We start from the raw sequence: 22263 nt of genomic DNA, 5'->3' as shown, positions 1-22263 counted from the left end.
TGCCAACAAACGTCCGTCTAGTCAAAGCTATGGTTTTTCTAGCAGTCATGCATGGATGTTGAGTTGGACTATAAAGAAAGCTGAGCGCCAAAGAATTGATGCTTTTGAACTGTGGTGTTGGAGAAGACTCTTGAGAGTCCCTTGGACTGCAAGGAGATCCAACCAGTCCATTAAAGGACATCAGTCCTGACTATTCATTGGAAGGACTAATGCTGAAGCTGAGGCTCCAATACTTTGGCCACCTGATGTGAAGAACTGACTCTCTGGAAAAGACCCTGATGCTGGGAAAGATTGAAGGCACGAGGAAAAGGGGACAATAAAGGATGAGATGGTTGGATGGCATCACTGACTCGACGATGACACGAGTTTGAGCAAGCTCCGGGAGTTGGTGATGGACAGGGAAGGCTGGCGTGCTGCAGTCCATGGGGTCGCAAAGAGTTGGATACAACTGAATGACTGAACTGACTTGACCGGCTGTGTCGGGGCTTAGTTGCAGTACGCACCATCTTTAATGCAGTGCATGGACTCCCAAGTTGTGGCACACAGGATCCAGAGCACATGGGCTTCAGTATTTTCGGCTCCGTGGCACGCGGGATCTTAGTTCCCTACCCAGGGATTGATCCCGTGTGCCCTGCATTGCAAGGCAGATTTTATTTATTCACTTTTTGGCTGTGCTGGGTTTTCATTGCTCTTGGGGCTTCTGTCTAGTTGTGGTGCATAGGGTTCTCATCGTGGTGGCTTCTCTTGCTGCAGAGCACGGGCTCTATAGGTATTCAGCCTTCAAGAGTTGCAGCCCCTGGGCTCTAGAGCACAGGTTCAACAGTTGTGGCTCACAGGTTTCAGTCGCTCCTTGGTATGTGAGATCGTCCTGGAACCAGGGATCAAACCTGTGCTTCCTGCACTGGCAGGCTGATTCTTGACCACTGAGCCACCACGGAAGCCCACGCAAGGCAGGTTCTTAACCGCTGCACCACCAGGAACGTCCCTGTGTGTGGTTTTTGAAGCAAAGTGTTGAAACAGCCCCAAGGAGGCACCAAGCGCTGCTCGAGTGTCCCCAGCCATACCCGGTTCACCAGGTCTGCTGGGGAGAAGCCCCCAGAGCAAGAGGTGGACCAAGGGCTTCCCAGGTCACTTTATCCTTTTCTACTTTATTACTTCAAATTAACAACCACAATAAAGCTCAAAAAAGTCCAATATTTACACAGGAAAAAAGTACAAAATTCCCCCCAAAGTTCTTCAGTATTTTTTTTTTCAGTTTTTTAAATTACAAAGTAATAAAAAGCTTTGCTCTTTAATTAAAAAAAAGAAGAAAGAATAAAAGGGGAAACAGAGGTAAATAAATTAGGAAATACACACACGGAAAAAGAAAAAACAAACAAAAATAAAGTAAAAAAAGGGTTAACTAGGTGGGATGGATAAATCCAGTGCCCAGCCCTGAACCCCAGGCTCCTCCTGACAGAGACAGAACACTGGGAAGGGGGAACCCAGGTGAGTGTCAGAACCAGGGAATTAATTCATAACCCAGGAGCCAGATGCTTTCTGGAAGTAGTCTCCACGGATTCTGTCCCTACACCAGGGGGACCACAGGCCGAGGACAGTCTCAGGGGTCGGTGGTGGCAAAGACTGTCTGTACCCTTCTTGAGGGACATGGAGGTCACTGCCCACTCCCATGTCCTTGTCAGGGGCATAAGAACAGAAAAATTGGCCTGGCAGGCGGGCAGGACACCTGCTGTCCTAGGAGACAGAGGTCAGATACAGACACACACGCCCACAAGGACTCTCAGCCCCACCGCCTCACCACCCCACTCCTCAAGGTCTCTGTGGGGAGGCAGAGAAGGGACTCTCACGCTCAAGGGGGCACTGACGAAAGCCCAACACAGAAAGTTGGTGACCTTCATCTCGGGGTTGGGGGTGGGGACTGCACTCATCTCCTGAGGTCCCCAGGCTCACGAACACCCAGCGGGACCTGCCTCTGACCAGCAGGTCCGTTCCTCCCAGTGCCTCGGGCCACCTCCTGAGGGCCTGTGAGGACCCGCTGCAGCTCCAGTGCAGAAATGTCCCTCCTGGCCAAGTCAGGCGGTGGCTGGGTGGGGCCGTGGCATCCGGTGAGTGTAGCCTGGTATCTGGGAGCCTCTGGCAGCCTGGAGGTTGTGGGCAGCGGGGAACGTGAAGGGACAGGATTCTCTGTGCTGAGGGTATCCCATCTTCTTGCCATCGGCAAATTAAAAAAAAAAAAAAAGAAGAAAAAAAATTCGAAACAGAATCCATCGTTGGTTTTGTGCTGGGTTTTTTTCTTTTTGTTCTTTTGAGTGGTTTCTTTTCCCCATCTTTTTGTTTTTTGTTTTTTGTTTTTTTTTAAAGAAAATACAGTGAAGACACTAGAAAGGGGGAGAGAGAAGACAGATAAGGTGGGCATCTGCCCTGGTCACCCAGCCGCCAACCACCTTCCGCTCCGGTCTCCCTGGCCCCAAGGCTCCGAGTCAGTCCCTCTACAGCACACAGTGTGCTCAGCCGCTCAGTCATGTCCGACTGTGACCCCATGGACTGTAGCCTGCCAGGCTCCTCCATCCATGGGGATTCTCTGGGCAAGAACACTGGAGTGGGTGGCCATGCCCTCCTCGAGGATCTACCCAACCCAGGGATTGAACCCCAGGTCTCCCACACTGCAGGCGGATTTTTGACCGTCTGAGTCACAGTAGGTGCTCCATTTTCACAGAAAAGACACAATCACTTTCTCTCCTCTCTTTTGGTGAACAGCCACCTCCTAGCTATACAAACACCCAACCCTGCCATGAACGGGGCTGGTTCCTGGGCGTGAGGCTGACAAAGGTAAAGCCCGAATGCCGGCCCAAAGCTACCTGCGGAATAAACGTCCACAAAGCAGGTCACACGCAGCTGGTGTGAGGTCAAGCCCGTGAAATGTCAGCTGCTGCCAGCCACGTGCATATTCCCCAGGGAGCTCAGACTACCCCTCCCCAACACACACACACACACACACACACACACACACACTCAAGTTAGTCCCTGCCACACCTGCGTTCCAGATGGGGCCCCAGTGAGCTGAGCTGTAACACCCCGCCTCAAAGCCTCGTGCAACCACAGGTCCCATCAAGGCTCATACTGACCAGAGGGCGCCCCCCACCCTCCCAGCCCTGGGGCTGCGGAGGTCACCAAGGGGCTTCTCAGAGAGCAGGTAAACTCCTGACTTCAAGGCTCTACTCTAAGTGGTTTGCATGAATGAAGCATAACCGCCCAGAGGCTGAGACCAGGGCGAAAGCCCTGGGGAAGGTCACAGGGTGGGCCCTCGGGTTCCGTCCCTGCTACCAACTTCCCAGAACAGTTAGGGCAGCATGGGGATGGAAAGCCAGCCCCACACAGCCCCACACAAAGAGAGGGCTTTCTGGCAGAAATTAGCTGGTATGGGCCGGGCCTGCTCAGAGCACAACCATGGGTTCTTCCAGGGACCGTGGGGGTCCAGACCTGGCTGGGCTGCGACTGCAGCAGACGTCGACTCACCTAAGCAAATACTGGTCCGATGGGGGCTCCTCCTCACTTCCCGAGGTGGTCAAATGGCACGCTTGTCTGGGGGGAGGGAGGCAGAAGGGTGGGAGGGGCTGAGCTGCTGGCAGGATAAGCGGGCAAGTCTCTCCCCACTACAGAATTCCACCCCGCCAGGACTCTCATGCAAGGGAAGGAGTGGGTGTGTGATCTCAAGCACCCCAGATGTTCGCATCTTGTAGACAAGCACGCTGCCCTGGGAGGCCCAGCAGCTGCTCAAGGCCGTGGGCTTCCCAGCTCTCAACCTGTCCTGCTGGGGTGCCACCACCGCCTCTGGAGGCCCAGAGTGGCTCTCCCGCCCACCTCTGCCAGACCCCTTCCCCGGGGATCCTCCCTTCCCCACTTTGCTAGTCCACACACAGCCCCTATGTGGGGGCCACCCGATGGGGTCCGACCACCCCTCCATCCTGTGCTGAGTGGGGACAGCAGGGGCGTGCTGATGGCAGGGACCACGACCCCCTCCGCTGTGAGCTCCCTGCCACCCACCCGGGCTGGGGCCCCTGGCAGAGGGCTGGGTCCTGACTCCCACCGCCTTGCTGGGGCAGTGGTGAGGCCCAGAAGGGGCTGGGGGCAAGGGCAGCTCACCTGTGAGGCTGAAATCCGGGAGACCTCTTGCCGCCCAGTGAGGTCGGAGGACGAGACATTGGCAGGCGCGCCCCTGTGTAGCCTCATGCTCACCTTCCTCTCTCTGTCGACCCGTGAGATCGCTCTGGGAGAAGTATTGCCTGGAAGGCAAGGCGGGGGGTCAGGGTTGGGGGAGGAGGGAGAGGGAAGCTGCCCTCAGCACCCAGGCCCCTGGCTGCCCTGCGCCCCCGACACTGGAGACCCCCGCCCACTGCCCAAGGTGCCCGCTCACCAGCTTGCTGGATACGGGAGGCAGGGGTGGAAGCCACAGGCTCGGCTGCACTGCGGAGCCGGTTGGCAGCGGCCCCCGTGGGTGGGCCAGGGGGCAGGGCCCGGGTTGCCGACCCCCGGAGCTGCCCCATCCTCTCCTCTCGCTCGTGTTCTCGCCGCTCCCGGTCCACGTCCTCGGGGTTTCGGGCTGCACCCTGCGGGCATGAGACGAGAACCCTGGTCAACCCTGCGGGGGATGGGGTGCTCCGGGATCCGGCACTCCATCGGGGTCAGAGCAGGGGAGGCAGGCCAGGGGGTGTGTGTCTCAGAAACCCTCAGGTCCCACCGCCTCCCCACAAAGCAGGTAGCCCGAGAGACCCAGAGATGCCCCCTGATCACACTGCACAGATAAAAAACAAAGCCACACGACTGCCCAGGAGAAAGCTCGACCTGGGGAGCAGAGGGAGGTCACTCTGTCCTGGTCTCGTGGGGCCTGGAGTCAGGGCTGGGAGGACTGATGCCCCAGGACGGCCAACCAACCTAGGTTCCCCACCGCCCCCATGTACAGAGGGCCCTTGGTTCCCTGACGCTTCCAAACACAGCAGGGCAGGTGCTCAGAGGCCGAGAAAAGAGTTACAAGGCGAGCTGAAGGCAGGGCCAGGACTCAAACAGGCCTCTCAGGGACCAGTTAGGGGGATCTTTTCAAAGGGCTGCTCTTCCCCTGGACCTGGCAATGGTTTCACAACTAAGAGGCCCAAGGGACCCACACAGATGCTGCCTTGCTTGGGATGGGAGCTGGAGAAGGCATGGACTAGATGCCCCATGGAAGAAAGAGGCCCAGCAGGCAGATGGGGGCGGAAGAGGTGCGTGAGCCCCTGGGGGGCTCTGCCCTCTAGCCTCTGCCACCCCCAACGCAGGAGGAAAGGAGAAAGGCCGAGAGAGAGGAGCGTGGCATGGGGGCGGCAGCGGCCGCGTTACCTAGTTGGTCCTGGGGTCGTCCACAGGGACGGGCAGGGGGCTGGCATGAGGGGGGCCGCATCTGTGGAGGAGAGAGCTGCAGGCTGAGTTGGGGGGGCGGAGGCGGCCTGCTCATGGGCCACAGGCTCCTACAACCCTGTCTCTCCCAGAGAACTGGCCGAGAAGGCCTGACTATCCTTCAGAGATGGGGTGGGGGCTGGCTCTGGACTTAAAAGCAACTCCAGGAGCTAGCGGTTGGGGGATCAGAGGATCCTTGGATCCTACAGGAAGAACCGGGACCCAGAGAGGCCTCGGGAGGCCTGGGGCCGCACAGCTCAGGGCAGAACTGGGCTATGTCCCAGTCTCCGCTCTCCGTGCTCCCAGAGGACTCGGGCAGAACATTCTAGAGATGTATGCTCTCCGTCCTCCCACCCTCAAGCCTGTCCAGGCAGGCCGGGAAGCACCAGGGCGATACCACCTGACCCCGGGTCCTCATCCTGGGCTCCCATCCACTCAGTTAACAGATGGGGAGAGAGAATGACTGAGCCAGAAGCAGGGCCAAACCTGTGACGAGAGCTGCCACGCCCACTCATTAAACATCCCTCGGGGAGGGGGCACATCCACCCTGCAAGGCAGGTCCGCACTCTCTGGTGGGGGGACACTGAGGCTCACTGAAGTCAAGTGACTCCCCCAGAGGTGCCCAGCCCAGGGGCTGTGGCTGAGCAGAGGGCTGGAGCCCTCGCCCTCCACAGACTTGGGCCCACAGTAGCCCTGCAGCAGGAGGAGCTGAGTCACTCATCCCGTTTTCCATCCAACCCGAGTGATGCCTCAAGAAATGCACACCAGGAAGGTCTCTTGGCTTTTATTTGCCCACAAGAAGACACAAAAGGTCAACGTCCGAGTCACATGAGCCTTCCCCCGTGTTGTGCAGACCCCTGTCCTTGGCAGTGTCAAGTTTCCACCCGGCTGGCTGGTTGGACTTCAGAATACAGTGGCTCTGTGCAGTATCCCAGGTTCCAGGTATCGGGGGACTCCGGGGCCCTGACGCTGAACAATACGGCGTGGCCCCTCCAAGGAGGGAAGTTCTCAGTCAAGGACAGGATCCTTCCCATGGAAGAGTTTGCAGCCCTCGGTGCCCAGCATGGTGTCCGGTCTGCTGGTAGGTACCGGTGAAGGCTTCTTGTAGGCAGGGCAGGAGGGGTGATGTGGGAGGAGCTTGGCCTTGAGGTAAAAACATGGAAGGTCCCCAGGGCGTGTCCACAGATACTTCCGCCAGGGGCAGCTGGAGGTGGTCAAGCTCACCATAGCGGGAATGGGGTCAGAGGTGCCCAGTTATCCAGTCCAATGGCCCTCAAGTCGGAGATCGGTGTGGGAGGTTGGTACCTCTGCTCAGCTTTTGCCTCTAGGGCCTGCCTCGATGGGAACTCCAGGAAGGGGTCAGGGTGCCAGCAAAGGGTGGAGAGAGTGCTCCCGGCCTGGCTTGAGGTGAGATCTTGTAGGCTGGGTGGTCCCATGAGAGGCTCTATGAGGAGCCATCTGGAGCTGCAGGTGCCCCTGGACTTTCTGCAATGATGGATGTGTTAACATCCACCTTGACAGGTGTGGCAGCCACTAGCTGGCCACCTGTGGCTCCTGAGAACTTTAAATATGGCAAACGATCTGAGGAAGTATGTTTTCAGCTTTAATTAACTTTAATGAAAAATTAGCCACATGTAGCCAGTGGCTACCACATTGGCGGGCATAGGCCCAGACTGCAAAATCCATTCTCTGAGCTGTACCGAGAGGAAGGGCCAAACTCGGCCCTGAACCAGACTCATGAATACGTCTGTACATGGATGAGAGGGTGGGCACAGTGCCCTAAGCAGCACCCTGGGGTGAGAGCTGTGCTCCTAGACAGAAGGTCTGCGGTGATGGCTGCCACTGCCCATCTCCCACCCTTGGGGCCCTCCAGCCTGTGGGACATTTTCATCCTCCGCCCAATCTCCGCCCCGCTCCTTAGGCCACTGTCTGAGAGTCAGAGAGAGCGCGGATCAGAGACCAAGTGCCAATCCCAGGGTCCTGGAGAACAAGGCCTCGTCCTGAGCATCCGGCAGAAGGGTGCCCGCCAAGAAAAGAGGCAGTCAGGAGGACATGCACTCCAGGTAGGGGCGTTTAATGAGCTCAGGTTCAACACAGAGGCTGCCGGCGGGGTCTGGCCAAGGCTGTTCCTGGGGTCCACTGCCACCAGGCCCTCCAGGGCAAGGAACATGGTGTCTCCTTCAGGCTCTGTTCACCAGGCAGCTGATTCGTCCCCAAGAATCTCACAGCAGGGCCTTCTCTGCACGCCCTCTCCACTATACCCCCACCACATCAAGGGCTGTCTCCTCGGGCCTGGCCCCGATGGGCTTGGGCACACCTGGTGATGTCAGAACTGGGGCCCCGCAGCCCAGACCACAGGCCAGTAGTTTTGGGGGGGCAGCTCCTCCACCTCCTCCACGGGCCTATGTGGAGGGTCCTGGGTGCCCAGTGGCGCCGGGCACCTGGAAGGGACAGAGAGAGCACAGCGGAGGCTCAGCCTCTTGGGCTCCCCCACCCCGCCAAGCGGTAAGTCTCGGAGAAGTCAGATCCTGGAGGCGCTTACCAGTACACAGGTGGGTTCGCCGGCCCAGCACAGGGACAGGGGCGGGGGCTGGGCAGTGCAACAGCTTCGCTGTCGCGGGGCTGAGCCTGGCTCGAGGAAGCCCCCTTCTCCAGAAGAGACGTGAAACAAGATACAGGATGTCACAGATTCCGGAGTCCCAGGCCCAGCGGTTGAACACTTCTCCCCACCCCACCCCCACAACTCTTAAGAGAGAGAGAGAAAAGAGAGGTGCCTAGCAAGACCCAGGGTGCCACAACCAGGGAGAAGGAAGACACAATGAAGGGGTCCAGGCTGGCCAAGGGGGACTCAGCAAAGGCCGCCAGCTGGCACGTGCAGGACACCAAGAGCAAGACGCTGCAGGCCAGGATCAAGACAGTGGGGGGGCCCACCGGTGCCATCCGGGCCCCGCTCACCCAGGCATCCAGGACGGACGGGAGGCCCAGGTGGGCCCTCTCGGGTCCGCTGGGAGGCGGCGCCCCACCTGGGCCCTGCTGACCGCGGCAGCACAGGCTGTCCGCACAGATGAAGCTGGAGTGGGGGTCACGTGTGCCGTCCAGCTCATAGCTCCCTGCTTCCGGGAGCCCCGCCCACCACAGGGTCACGTTGGCCTTCCCGGTCCAGTCCCCCATGCCCGCCTCGGCCTTCAGGAGACTCACGAATTTGAGCATGTTCCAGTCGAAGACGTAGTCGTAGGAGAAGCCCTGCCGGTGGAAGAGGTTGCGGAAGAGCTGGCGCAGGTAGGAGTAGTCGGGCTTGTCATCAAACCGCAGCGAACGGCAGAAGTTGAGGTATGTGGAGAACTCGGCTGGTACGGGGGGCGGGGGGACAGAAGGTGCTGTCATGAGGCCTGCACTCCCGGGGCCCCCCAGACGGCGCTGTGCTACCCAGCCCCCGCCCCTACAGATGCTCTGGACCTAAGAGGGGTCAAGACGATGTCCTCCCTACCACGATCTGTGAGCCCCAAAGACAGTCAAGAACCTGATGGAAATTCTAAGCCATAGGAGAAAAACTTGGGTTTCCTCCTCTGAAAACCAGAGGTGAGAGAGGGCCCTTGTGAGATGACAGAACACACACACACACACACACACACACACAGAGGTTCCTCTCCCGGGGCTCCTAAGGCCCGTGTAATTTCCTAAGTGGTGAGAGCACAAGGAGCATCCTGTCCAGACCTCAACGGAGGAGACTCCAGGTGGCTCCCGGATGGCAGCGGGTCAGCAGAAAGACCAAGCCATGATCAGAAACTTGCAACTCCCGGGGCCCACCCCTACCCGCTTCCCTAGAGAAGGGAGGGGGCTGGGATCAGAGTTAATGGTCGCCATGCCGATGGGATGAAGCCTCCATAAATATTGCAACAGCATGGGGTCTGGAGGGCTTCCTGGTTGGTGACCACATCCCCAACTCCACTCAAGAAAGAAGCTCCTGCATTCAGGACGCTCTTAGACCTCACTCTACAGGTCTCTCTTCAACTGGCTGCTCGTCGGTATCCTTTATCACATTCTTTCATAGACTGGTTAAAACGTATTTCCCTGACTTTGGTGAGCCAAATTAATCGAATCTGAAGAGGGAAATCTCAGATTTATAGCCAACTGATCAGGAGCACAGGTAGCAACCTGGACTCGTGACTGGCATCTGAAGTGTGGCAGGAACAGCCTCGTAGGATTGAGCCCTTAACTGCAGGGTCTGACGCTTCCTCCAGGGAGGTAGTGTCGGAAGTGAGTTAAAATGTAGGACACCCAGCTGGTGTCAAGCAAGGTCCAGCGTTGGTCTCAACACTCAGCCCTTGCGAGGAGAGGCAGGAGTGTGGGCTGAGGACAACAACAGAGCTATGAGTGACGGATGTTGTGGAGCCGGGCAGCGGGGCCAAGACGGGCTCTGTGCGGCCTTGCTGGGCCTCAGAAGGGGCCTTGGGGACCGCAGGCTAAGCACGCTGCCCCAGCGGGCTACTCACAGGGGTAGCCTTTGCAGAGGACCTCGATGGGCGTTGACATCTTCTTCTCGCTGATCCGCTCGTACTTCTGGCGCTTGGTGGCTGCTTTGAGGCCCTGCCAGGGCAGGGAGCCCAGGTTGAAGTACATGAGAACGTAGCCCAGACTCTCCAGGTCGTCTCGACGGCTTTGCTCTGCAGAGTCAAGGACAAGGTGAGGGGCAGGGTCCACCTGGGCTCCTGGCTGAGGGGGCCAGGACCCCTTTCTCCAGGACCTGCTCTTTGACTGGGGTGAACAACCCTCCCTGTGCACTCAGCACGAGCCCACCCCACCCCACCACATGCTGGCTTGCTGCACTATTACCCCTCCTGCAGAGCAGGGGCCTGAGGCTGGGCTTTGCTCACTCAACCTAGGCCTAGTGTCTCCAGCTCAGGCTCTCATTCATTTAGTCCCTGTGCAGTAGGCACCCCGGGGCCTCCCTGCCCAGCCCACCCCATGGATCAGGCACAAGCAGTGGCATCAGACAGGCCTGGGTCAGACCTGACTTTAACACTTGCTAAGCAGCACGACCTTAAGTGCCTGTGTCACACGGTCAGCCTGCAATTCCCAGCTGTAAAAATGGGGACACGTCCCCGCCCACCAAGGCTGCTGTGGGGATGACTAAGGCATGAAATAAAGAGTGCTTCTTGCGAAGAAGAAGACCTGCCTGTGTGACCAGCTGAGGAATAAACCCAGGCTGCAGAAGGAAGCCAAGGTCCTGGCGGGCAGCCCATAGGTACCCTCTGCTCCCAGGTCTTGCGCACTCACCGATGCCCAGGTGGGTGTTGATGGAGGCGTAGCGGGCAGTGCCAGTCAAGTTCTTGTTTTCCCGGTAGGGGATGTGCTGGTGGGTGCGGGCGTCCCGGTACTTCTTGGCCAGGCCGAAGTCAATGATGTACACCAAGTTGCCCTTCTTCCCCAGCCCCATGAGGAAGTTGTCAGGCTTGACGTCCCGGTGGATGAAGTTCTTGGAGTGGATGTACTCAATGCGGCTGATCTGGGGGAGGGGACAGCGAGTCACTCAGCAAGTGCTGAGGCAGGGGGAGCAGGGCTCGCCAGATGCTCGGAGCCAGGCCTGGGCTGGGGGCTGGGGCCCTACAAATGGAAAACACATCCGTGGTCCCTGCCAATGGATGGGGACCCCTGCCACGAGGAGGGGAGCAAGATCAGTCTGCAGCCACCATGTATGATGATTTTAAAGGGGCAGGTCAGGGAAGGCTTCCTGGAGGAAGCGACAGTAGAGAGAAACTCTGATGGAGGGGTTCATCGGGTTTGCTGTGACACAGGAAAGAAAGCAAGGCAGGAAAGTACATGGCAAGCTCTAGAAAGGAAGCCCAGAAAGGCACTCAGGCCTCATCTGCCTGGCCCTACACCCTCAGGGTACAGAAGAGGCCCTCAAGGAACCAGAGAGGCATTTCAGAGGTTGTTCTGCCAACCAGACTGGGGGGAACAGGAGCACATGGAACCCTAAACTTGGTAGGTAGGGGTGACAGAGATGAAGCACACAGGCAGGATTTAACCCCTGGCTTCTGGAGGATACCAAAGTCAGGGAGACACAGAGGACCTTCCTTTCAACAATGTGTTAGAAACACATGTTAATAAATAAGCACACAATCTGTCTTCTGGCAGGTTGGCCCCCTCCCTGGGCCTCAAGCTTCTGAATATTTCCTAAACTCAAAAAACCTAGACTTTTTTGAGTTTCACGTCCTGTGAGAATCTGACAACCCTCTCTGCGCACACACATTTAGCCTAAAATTGGAGGATGTCTGCGGACTTTCTGCAGGGCAGACACAGACCCTGGGGAACAAGATCTCCACGTTCCATTCCAGGGCCAGGATTTTTGTTTTGTTTTTTTTTTGCTGTGCCATGCAGTATTGTGGGATCTTTGTTCCCTGACCCAGGATTGAACCTGTGCCTCCTGCATTGAAAGCAGAGTCTTAACCACTAGACCACCAGGAAAGTCCCCCAGGGCCAGGATCCTGTGCTTTACTTTTTTTTTTTCCTCCCTTGAATTTATAAAAGGATTGAGGATGCAAGAAATGTTTGTCCGTGGGCACTGGGGCCAGGGGGCGTCCCAAGTGACCCCACAAAAGGGAGCCACTCCTGAAGAGACAAGGCCCAGCAGCTTACCTATGGCCACTGCATGGGAACAGGCCCAAAGGTCTGGGTGACCGCAGGCTTTTCAGTCACCCGAGGGCAGAGTCCCAGGCCTTCCGTGGGAGCCCAGCTGAGCAGGTCTGGAGCGGAAACTGGCAGTCTATATGTTAATACCCACTCCCAGCCATGGCTGATGGTCAAGGTCCCCTGGTCCCAGTCCCAGGTCGCTGTCACTGCTTCCTGCTCCAGCATCCTCCAGCTGGGTACCCAGTGGCCCCCGGCCTGAGGGAGGAGTTGGGGGACTCACCATCTGGTCGGCCAGGAGCAGCACAGTCTTGAGGCTGAACTTGCGGGAGCAGAAGTTGAAGAGGTCCTCGAGGCTGGGCCCCAGCAGCTCCATGACCATCACGTTGTAGTCCCCCTCGGCCCCGCACCACTTGATGGATGGGATCCCCACTGCATGGAGGCAGGGCAGTCAGGCGCCATCACTCCCCAGCCCACCAGTCCGTGGGCCCCTCCCCGTGCAAGTGCTCAAGGCACAGGTGCAGAGCTCCCACCCCCACACCCACCGCCCCTCCGGCCCTCACCTCCCCCCTGCATCATTTTGTAGAATTTGCTCTCGATGTGCAGCTGGGGGTGCTTCGTCTTCACACACTCTAGCTTGATAGCGACTTCTTCACCAGAGGCAATATTGGCACCTGCAGGGGTAGAGGGACCCAGGTCACACTCAGCTGGCCAGGCAGCCCCAGGCCAGGACCACTCCATGTCTGCCCCTGAGCAGCTCAGTGTCCCTTGGGAAGAGGCTGGAAAGGTGGTGGAGGCCCCAGGCTGTATCCAGGGGAAGCAGAGGGACCAGGGAGCACAGAGCATGCCCCTGACCCAGCCTGGGCAGGAAGGGAGAACCAGAACTGCAGCACATGCTGGTGGAAGGAGGGAAGGGCTGCGGACCATGCAGAGAACTGGAGGCTGGGGCAGCAGGCGACCAGACGGGAGGGGGTCAGGGCGGGGCCAAAAAACGTTCCCAGACCACTCAAGGGAGCTGTGTCCTGCAGAGTGGAGCCACTGAGGACTCCCTGGAGAGAGGCGCCGTCAGTGGGGCGTAGAGCCGAGGAGGGGAACGGGCAGAGGCGCAGGGCCGTCTCGAGAAAGATCCCAACCCAAGCTGTGCCGGGCCTCAGTTTCCCCAGCTGCAGCCACGGGCAGGCTGAGCTGGAAGGCTGGGGGCTAAGCTGAGAGGCCAGCTCCTGCTGGGAGCCAAGGGGTACTAGAGCTGCCATCACTAAATGGTGTAGTCTCAGCACAGAGACAACACAGAAAGTCCGGAGGAGGAGACAGCCACTGGAAGAAGGGAGGGCATGATAAAGCCAGGACCTTAAACCAGGGATGCCCGAGATGGGGCTCCACAACAAACATGCCTGGAACAGCTGGCAATCTGAGGAAAGACAACACAGCTCACGCCACGCACCACAAGTCCTGAGTAGAGCAGAAGATCACACGGGGGAAAAAAGACTGGAGTGTAAGTTGGCTCAACCACTTTGGAGGCCAGGCTGGTCTCTGTCTGGTAAAGCTGAACACACACAGACCCTCAGCCAAACCAGGCCACTCCCAAGGGTACACCCTTCAGAAACGTGACTGCCGGGAGGCCAAGCAAGGACCTTTGCGCAGCAGCAAAGGAGCACAATGTCCAGCGCCAGAAATCAGCCACGAGGTGGGGCAGGCGCCCAGGGACGCCCCAGGCAGGGGGAACCAGCACGACGGCTGTGGGGGTGGCTCTCTGCACCTGAACCCTCCCTGAGCAGAGGGCAAGGAGCAGCACCGCTGACAAAGGCCAGAAGGTGGAGACACCCGAGAGCTCATCAGCGCAGCCGTGGACCGCCACTCTGCCTGTCCCTAAAAACGAACAGGGGACCGACACAGGCTGCGACGCTGACGAACCTCACAAACATGGTGCATGGTGGATCAGCCACACTCCAGAGGGCAAACACTGTCTGATTCCAGTATATGAAATGCCCGGAACAGGGGAACCCACAGAGACAAAGGTTAGACTGGTGGCTGCCAGGGACTGGGGCAGGGGGAAGTAGGACAGGCCACAGGGCAGGCTACCCTGCTTAACAGGTGCAGGGTTTTCTTCTGGGTGATGAAAATGTTTTGGAACTAGACAGGGATGGTGGTCACACACACTGGGATTGTACTAGAGTCAGTGAAGCTGCTCAGTCCTATCCGAATGTGATCCCATGGACTGTAGCCTACCAAGCTCCGCCATCCATGGAATTTTCCAGGCAAGAGTACTGGAGTGGGATGCCATTTCCTTCTCCAGGGGATCTTCCCGACCCAGGGATCGAACCCAGGTCTCCTGCATTGCAGGCAGACGCTTTACCATCTGAGCCACCAGGGAAGCCCCTGAGATTGTACTGCTGCTGCTGCTAGGTCGCTTCAGTCGTGTCCGACTCTGTGCGACCCCATGGACCCCATAGACTCCCCTGCAGCCCACCAGGCTCCCCGGTCCCTGGGATTCTCCAGGCAAGAACACTGGAGTGGGTTGCCATTTCCTTCTCCAATGCATGAAAGTGAAAAGTGAAAGTGAAGTTGCTCAGTCCTATCAGACAATGGTATACTTTTAAAATGATTAATTGTATGTCATGTGAATTTCACCTCAATTTCAGGGGGAGAAAAAAAAGAGGAAGGAAGAGACAGAAGGATGCAAGCACAATCCTGACTGTCTCAATTTTAAAACATTCCATGCCGAAATATATACAGTTTAGGGATATAAACATGTGATAGAACTCTTCAACAAAAGGGAATAACTTAAAATGTAAGATTCAGACAGTCCTTACCTTTGTTTGGGGGAAGCAAAGGGCAGGATGGGGTGTGGTTACCTCCGTGTGGGGGAAGCAGACGGCAGGATGGGGTGGGTTACTAGGGGTCTTCAGGGTGACAGAGCTGTCTTCCTCCAACTAGTGGTGAGAAGAGTGCCTTAAACCATGCACATGTTTTATACATTTAATTTAAAAAATAAAACAATGAGATGTTACAGGAAGGGAGCATTGCTTTTAATTTGGGGGTAGGCAAGGTTTCCCAAAGAAAGGCAATGCCAAAGAATGTTCAAACTACTGCACCATTGCACTCATCTCACACACTAGCAAAGTAATGCTCAATATTCTCCAAGCCAGGCTTCAACAGTATGTGAACCAAGAACTTCCAGATGTTCAAGCTGGATTTAGAAAAGGCAGAGGAACCAGAGATCAAATAGCCAACATCTGCTGGATCATCAAAAAAGCAAGAGAATTCCAGAAAAACATCTACTTCTGCTTTATTGACTACGCCAACGCCTTTGACTGTGTGGATCACAACAAACTGTGGGAAATTCTTCTAGAGATGGGAATACCAGACCACCTGACCTGTCTCCTGAGAAATGTGTATGCAGGTCAAGAAGCAACAGTTAAAAGTGTACATGGAACAACAGACTGGTTCCAAATCGGGAAAGGAGTACGTCAAGACTGTATACTGTAACCCTGCCTATTTAACTTATATGCAGAGTACATTATGAGAAATGCCGGGCTGAATGAAGTACAAGAAGGAATCAAGATTGCCAGGAGAAATATCAGTAACTTCAGACATGCAGATGACGTGACCCTTATGGCAGAAAGCAAAGAACTAAAGAGCCTCTTGATGAAAGTGAAAGAGGAGAGTGAAAAAGTTGGGTTAAAACTCAACATTCAGAAAACTAAGATCATGGCATCTGGTCCCATCACTTCAAGGCAAATAGATAGGGAAACAACGGTTGGGCTCCAAAATCACTGCAGATGGTGACTGCAGCCATGAAATTAAGACACTTGCTCCTTGGAAGAAAAGCTATGACCAACCTGACAACATATTAAAAAGCAGAGACATTATTTTGCCAACAAAGGTCAGTCTAGTCAAAGCTATGATTTTTCCAGTAGTCATGTATGGATGTGAGAGTTGGACTATAAAGAAAGCTGAGTGCCGAAGAATTGATGCTTTTGAACTGTGGTCTTGGAGAAGACTCTTGAGAGTCCCTTGGACTGCAAGGAGATCCAACCAGTTCATCTTAAGGGAAATCAGTCCTGAATTTTCATTGGAAGGACTGATGCTGAAGCTGAAACTCCAATACTTTGGCCACCTGATGTGAAGAACTGACGCTTTTGAAAAGACCCTGATGCTGGGAAAGACTGAAGGCGGGAGAAGGGGATGACAAAGGATGAGATGGTTGGATGGCATCACCAACTCGATGGACGTGAGTTTGAGTATGCTCTGGGAGCTGGTGATGGACAGGGAAGCCTGGTGTGCTGCAGTCCATGGGGTTGCAAAGAGTCGGATACGACTGAGCAACTGAACTGAACTGAAAGGTCTTCTATCCCTGACTTAACATCCAGAAGCCATAAAAAAAAAGTCTCCCTCCCCTCCAAAAGAGGAATCCCTTCCGCATGGCAAAAACACCACAAACAAACTCCAAAGACTTACAGTACATACTCGTAACTTTTATCAATGGCAAAGAACTAATATCACACTTATACTGAGCATCTACAAATCAGCAGGAAAGAGACCAACAACTCCACAGAAAATAGGCTGAAGGAGTCAAACACACACTTAACAGAGAAAGAAATTATTAGTATAAAAATGGCTTACTCATGAAGACACCCAACCTCCTGTAAGAGAAAATATAAGTTAATATTATCCTGAAAGACCAGGTCCACGTAAGGTGGCCTGCATTGCAGGGGCAGGGGGCTCCCCTCCCCAGCGGGCAGGCCCCATATGAACTGGGGAAGCAGGCTGCAGGGCCGCCTGGCTCCCTCCGGCTTCCACTTGGGGGAGTTTAGTCGACACAGGCACACACAGGGCAAAACAGGCCTGGATGAGGCTGTGGGCTGTAGGCTGTTTGCAATAGTAAAAGCTTGGAAACAACCCAAATGTCCAGCGCAGGCCCTGGTTAAATAAAGAAAGGCCCATCCATAAGCGGAACACAATGGAGAAAGAATGAGGAAGCTCTCTCGGTGCAGAAGTGGAAAGATCTCAAAGATATAGGAAGTGAAAAGGCGAAGTACAGAACTGTATGTATTCTATGCTCGAGGACACAGTATGTATCTGTGTTTGGTTGTATCTACATAAAGAAACACTGAAAAGAAACAGGAGAAACCCACAAGGCTGGAGCAGGGCAGGGGAGTGAAAGGACATTTCTCTGATACTAAGTTATATGTTGCCCTTGTTTTTTTTCAAAACCTTTGTTAAAATTCACATACTTTGAAGTGTAGGATTCAGTGGGGTTTTTTTGGTACATTCACAAGGTTATGCAACCGGGACCACAATCAATTTTAGAATACTTTCACCATCCTCAAAACACGCGTATCTCTTAGTAGTTACTCCCCACCTCCCCCAGCAACCCCCCCAATCTAGGCACCCACGGAGCCACTTTCTGTCTCTATGGATATGCCTACTCCTGCCACTTCATACAGATGGAATCATACAATATGCGATCTTTTGTAACTGGCTTCTTTCCCTTAGTATGCTTGTGTATTTTGGACTTTGGTTGTGTGTATTTTCATTTCTGAATCATACAAAATTAAAATTAAAAAAATAAAGCAGATCTCCAAATTCAGTGCACAATGGGAGGAGAGAAAGCACTGTGCAAACTCTAAGGTGCTTTTGAAACATCAACACTCATCGCTGGGGAAAGCCTCGCGTGTTTCTGGGGGCACAGTAAGGATGCAGGCGGTGGGGGCTGGGGCTCACTGCAGTCCACCAGCCTAGCAGTGGCAGGAAAGGCTGCAAAGGCTCCTGCGGTGTGAGGAGGACTGGGCCAGAGTGGTCATAGCACGTGCAAAGGCCCGACGGGTGGGGTGCAGTGAGCTCTGGGTGGTTCTGGTGCAGCTAGCTGGTGCTCGAGTGGGCCGAAGCAGACAGTGGAAGAGGTGAGCGGGGAGGAGGCGGGAAGGGTCTCAAGTGCCACAATCCTAGGCATCAGCCTGAGCCTCTGGGGACCAGGCCTGGCTGCCTTATTACAGGGCCCTGTGATTCTGTGGTGGGGCCGTCCTGCGCATTGCAGGGTGTTCTCCAGCATTCCCGACTCTACCCACCAGCTGCCAGCAGTCCCCCCACCCTGAGCCAAAACAACCAAAACTGATGTCTCCCGTGTGATAAAATCCGGCAGTCCCACCTCTTGTTGGGACCACTGGTGTATCAGGAAGGACAGGAGAGGACTTGAAGTTGGTGGGGATCTGCACAGAGGCTGCTGCAACTGTCCAGACGACGGTGGCCCCGCTCAGGCAGGGGGCAGGGCCTGGGCGACGCAGGGCCTTCAGCACTTATGATTCAGCAGATTGTGCGGAGAGCAGAGGTGCACGGGGAAGGCCCCTCCCCGAGATGGGGGAGGGGGGGTGAAGGGGAGGGGCCTTTGGGCCCTTACACACCATCCTGCAAGTACTACTGCCTTTATCTCTATTTGACACGTGTGGAAACTGAGACACCAAAGGTCAATCAATGAGCAAACGCTGCACAGCATCCCTGAGCAGGGACCTAAGATGTTAGACAAAGGCGTATGACTCCTACTACTGCCAAGCTGCCTCCGGGTCCCACCAGCCCCACCAGATCCCCGCACTGCCCCTGAACTCTTACCAGGAAGTTGCAAGTCCTCTCTCTGACCTCCCTTACTTCTCACAGCTGTGGACCTGAGGCTCAGACAGGTTAAGTAACTGGCCTGAGGTCACACAGAACCGGCTGGGGCAGAGCCAGGATCTGAAACTTCATCTCTGGAGCTGCTGCTTTTTTCTCGATTTTAATTCCCTAGCATCTCATTCATCACTCAACAGACACACACTGAGCCCTGAGCCGGCCCCGCCTTGGAGGAGCTCAGCTCACCTTCTGTGGCAATGACAATGGATAACTTTGACTAGGCACAAAGCGCCAGGCGAGGGCAGCAGAGGGGGCCCCTTGGTCGGATACAGCAGTTCTGCAGGGAGGTGGGGCAGGGATGAAACACTCTGGAAAACAAATTTGGACACAGAGAAGGGCTTGGCCCCGGCTAGCCCTTGAGGGTCTGGGACCTTGGCAAGTTCTAGATGGGGAGGAGGATGACCAATCTCACATGGGGGCTCCCTCAGACACTGGCATAATCAGGGACCTGGCTGGACGGAAGGTGGGGATGACGCACACCCCACAATCACCCACTGCAGTGGGCCATCCCCTCCCCATTTGGAACTGAGGCCCAGAGACTAAGAAGAGGTCTAGAGAGTTCCTGAGGGCAGTCGGTCGGCAGCTGGTAGAGTTGGTGGCACAAGCTTGGCCACTAGCAAAGCGGGCCACCCCTGCTGGGCAGCCCCTTGAGATGCCAAGGGCGAGGGAGGAGGGACCTGAAGAGGACCACTACCGGCCAGGAAGCCACATCCACAAATGTGCTTGCCCTCGGTCGATCCTGGAAAGCAGGGCCTGGAGGCCGCGCCCAGCCCCACCTGCAGAGGCCATCTGGAGTCAGGCCCTGGCGCCAGCACCAGCGATGAGAATGTGGCCAGAGCTCTGAACAAAGGGAGCCAGCGAGGCCAGCTGGGCAGGCCCTACAATCCCTGCCACCCCCACGCCAGAGAAAGGGGCCCAGGAAGGAGCTGGCGGGACATTGCACCAGGCCAGGGTCCCCACGGCCTGTGCACCGATGAAGGCTGGACAGTCAGCGGAGAACTGGCTCCTGCACCCCCTGCCCCCACCCCAGCTCAGGCCCAAGGGGACCCAGCTCCTCTGATGGTAGCAAATCCTAACCAAGACTGAGGGCTGGGGGACACCACAAGAAAGCACCACTGCTGGGCTGAGCGCATGCAGAGGGTCTGTGTGCCCTGATCTCGCTGCTTCTCGCCACCCTGGTGGCCTCACGACCCCACCTTGCAGACGGAGATGCCAAGGCTGGCAGAGGTCATCCCTTGTCCAAGGGCACACACGAGGTAAAGAAAGGCCAATACCCAGAGCCGGTAGAATGTACTCCAGAGTAAATTGGAGGAGTGAACTCGGACCTAAACTTTAAAATGAACTAGATGAATACTGGGAATTAAGGCTTCTCTTGGTGGCTCAGATGGTAAGGAATCTGCCTCCAATGCGGGGGACCCAAGTTTGGTCCCTGGGTTGGGAAGATCCTCTAGAGAAGGAAATGGCAACCCACTCTAGTATTCTTGCCTGAAAATCCCATGGACAGAGGGGCCTGGTGGGCTACAGTCTATGGGGTCGCAGAGAGTCAGCACAACTGAGCAAGTCACACAGATGATTACTGGATAAACAGAAGTCCTGTCCCAGGGAGGACCAGGAACACTGGCTTTCTGAATGACCTTGGGTTGCCCTCCATCTCGGGGCCTCAGTTTCCCTTCTGTATAGAGAAGGCCTGGGACCCAGTGTTGTGCATCTGCCAAAAGCCACCTTGAACCAACGGCTCCAGGCTTCAGTTCTGAGCCCGAAGCTGCCACGATAAGCGGATCCTCTATGTTCACCCCAATTTCACAAACAGAAAGGAGATGGGGTACCTCCCTCTTTCACGGATGAGAATGCTGAGGCTCAGAGAGAGAAAATGACTTATCCCAGGTGTCAAAGCCCATGAGAAATAGACCAGGGACCTGAACTTGCCCCCCACATCCCATCCTTCTTCTCCCCTGCCACTTCACAGGCCTCTGAGTGTCACAGCCTCATTTCCTCATTCCTTCATTTCAGAGGCTTTCACTGAACCCCCACGTGCTGAGCCCTGGGGCAAAAGCATGGAGGCAAGCCAGTGCCCCTCCCCACACCCACAGGAGTTCAGAGTGGCAGAGCAAACCCTTCCATCAGCTCCCGCTTGCACTGTCCCCTCCTCCTCTGCCCTGGGCTCTGCAGTGTTTACAGGAGGGTGGTCTACTAGGTACCTGACCGTGACGTGCACATCTGGCTGGCACTTGCCAGTCTACAAGATGCTCTCCTCATGTGCCTCCTGGAAGTCCTTGGTCAGCCAGGCGGCAGCATCACACAAACCTGCTGCATCGCACAGACCTCAGCGACCGCACCAAGCCAGGTCTGACGGCTCCCTCCCATGTTCTGTCCTCTACACTCTTACTCCTTGGAGGGCTATGGGTAGAAAGTCTGCCTTTTCTAGTTTTTTTTTTTTCTTTTCTTTTTTGGCCACACCACCTGGCCCATGGGATCTTAGTGCCCTGAGCAGGGATCGAAACTGCGCCCTTGATAGTGAAGCATGCAGTCCTAACCCCTGGACCTTGTCACCAAGAGAGCGCCTTGTCATTTCTAGTTTTGGAGAAAAGTCTTGGTGGCCAACCTGACCATTCCACCCTGTCTCGATCTGTAAAGCGGGAACAGCTCGGCGTTGTCCCCAGAGGCGGCTGTAAGCAGAGACCACATTCGCACAGGGCTCCCAGCACAAGTACTGCCTGAAGAATGTGGGCATACATGTCTCCCCCGACCTTGATGGAGAAGAAGTGGCTCACTGAGAAGCAGATCTCATACCCCAAGAGGGCAGGGACCCAGACCACTGGGTAAGAGAAACCCTCTGAGGTCTGAAGCAACAAGCCCGGCACACTGACCTGTAGGCTTCCTCCGCTCAGGACAGAACTGACCAACGACTCTTTTTCCAGGAGGGAAACTGAAGCACAGATGCTGGCAAGAGCACAGGGACAGCAATGGGGAGAAACCCCAGGGGCTGCTACCTCGCTCTAACAACTCCCACTCCCGATCGACCAACACAGTCTCTCTCTCTGGACCAACAACTGCCAAGGAAGGGTCGCGCCTCCTGACTTCGCCCCCCTCCCCGATCCAGGGCCGCTGAGAAAGTGGCATTCTCCAGGGTCAAGGACAGGGATGAGATGTCAGTGATTTACTCAATCAACAACACGAGACCATGCTCAGCCTTTCAACAGGAAGCACATCCGGGGAGAGAGATTCTAAAAAGTTAAGACCACCGCCGCCGCCCCGCCACCGCCCCCCCGCCGCCCCCGCCCCCGTGGTTAGTGGGGAGGCTGCATCATTCCAAAGTCTTCCTGGGCTGAATTCCAGGCGGCCGTCTGGCGGGGCAGGCCAAACGGGGGAAGCAACAGCGGCCCAGGCCACTTCTGTCCACCAGCATCCTTTTTCCCAGGAGACAAGACAGGGGTGCTAACCCAGCCTGGGCTTTCCCACGCCCAGATGGAAACCCAGGTCATCTGCAGCTAGAAACCAAGAGTTAAAAATACCTCCTACAGCCCGATGGCAGCACTGACATCC

At 56.0% G+C, this 22263-nt stretch overlaps 1 protein-coding gene across 12 annotated transcripts in view; it reads right to left on the bottom strand.

The window, feature by feature from the left end:
• Positions 1-1128: 1128 nt before the first annotated feature.
• The window catches only part of CSNK1E (casein kinase 1 epsilon), a 36967-nt gene continuing 15832 nt past the window's right edge, over positions 1129-22263 (bottom strand). For 3 of the 12 annotated variants that reach the window (XM_027540794.1, XM_027540797.1, XM_027540796.1), the window contains exons 3-7: positions 12621-12731; positions 12341-12489; positions 10705-10933; positions 9921-10091; positions 8080-8774 (exon numbers count right to left, since the gene is read on the bottom strand). In XM_027540794.1, the coding sequence (XP_027396595.1) occupies positions 8110-8774; positions 9921-10091; positions 10705-10933; positions 12341-12489; positions 12621-12731 (1325 nt within the window). In that variant the 3' untranslated portion in view covers positions 8080-8109. Of the gene's footprint in view, positions 2379-3516; positions 3583-4143; positions 4284-4414; positions 4608-5370; positions 5432-6195; positions 8775-9920; positions 10092-10704; positions 10934-12340; positions 12490-12620; positions 12732-22263 lie in introns of those variants that run through there. The other 9 variants (XM_027540798.1, XM_027540800.1, XM_027540799.1 and 6 more) reach the window with 9 other exon arrangements.

This window comes from Bos indicus x Bos taurus, chromosome 5, assembly GCF_003369695.1.
Source record: "Bos indicus x Bos taurus breed Angus x Brahman F1 hybrid chromosome 5, Bos_hybrid_MaternalHap_v2.0, whole genome shotgun sequence".
Taxonomy (NCBI): domain Eukaryota; kingdom Metazoa; phylum Chordata; class Mammalia; order Artiodactyla; family Bovidae; genus Bos; species Bos indicus x Bos taurus.
Note: the sequence above shows the minus strand (reverse complement) of the source record. Positions and strands in the feature narration are given on the sequence as shown.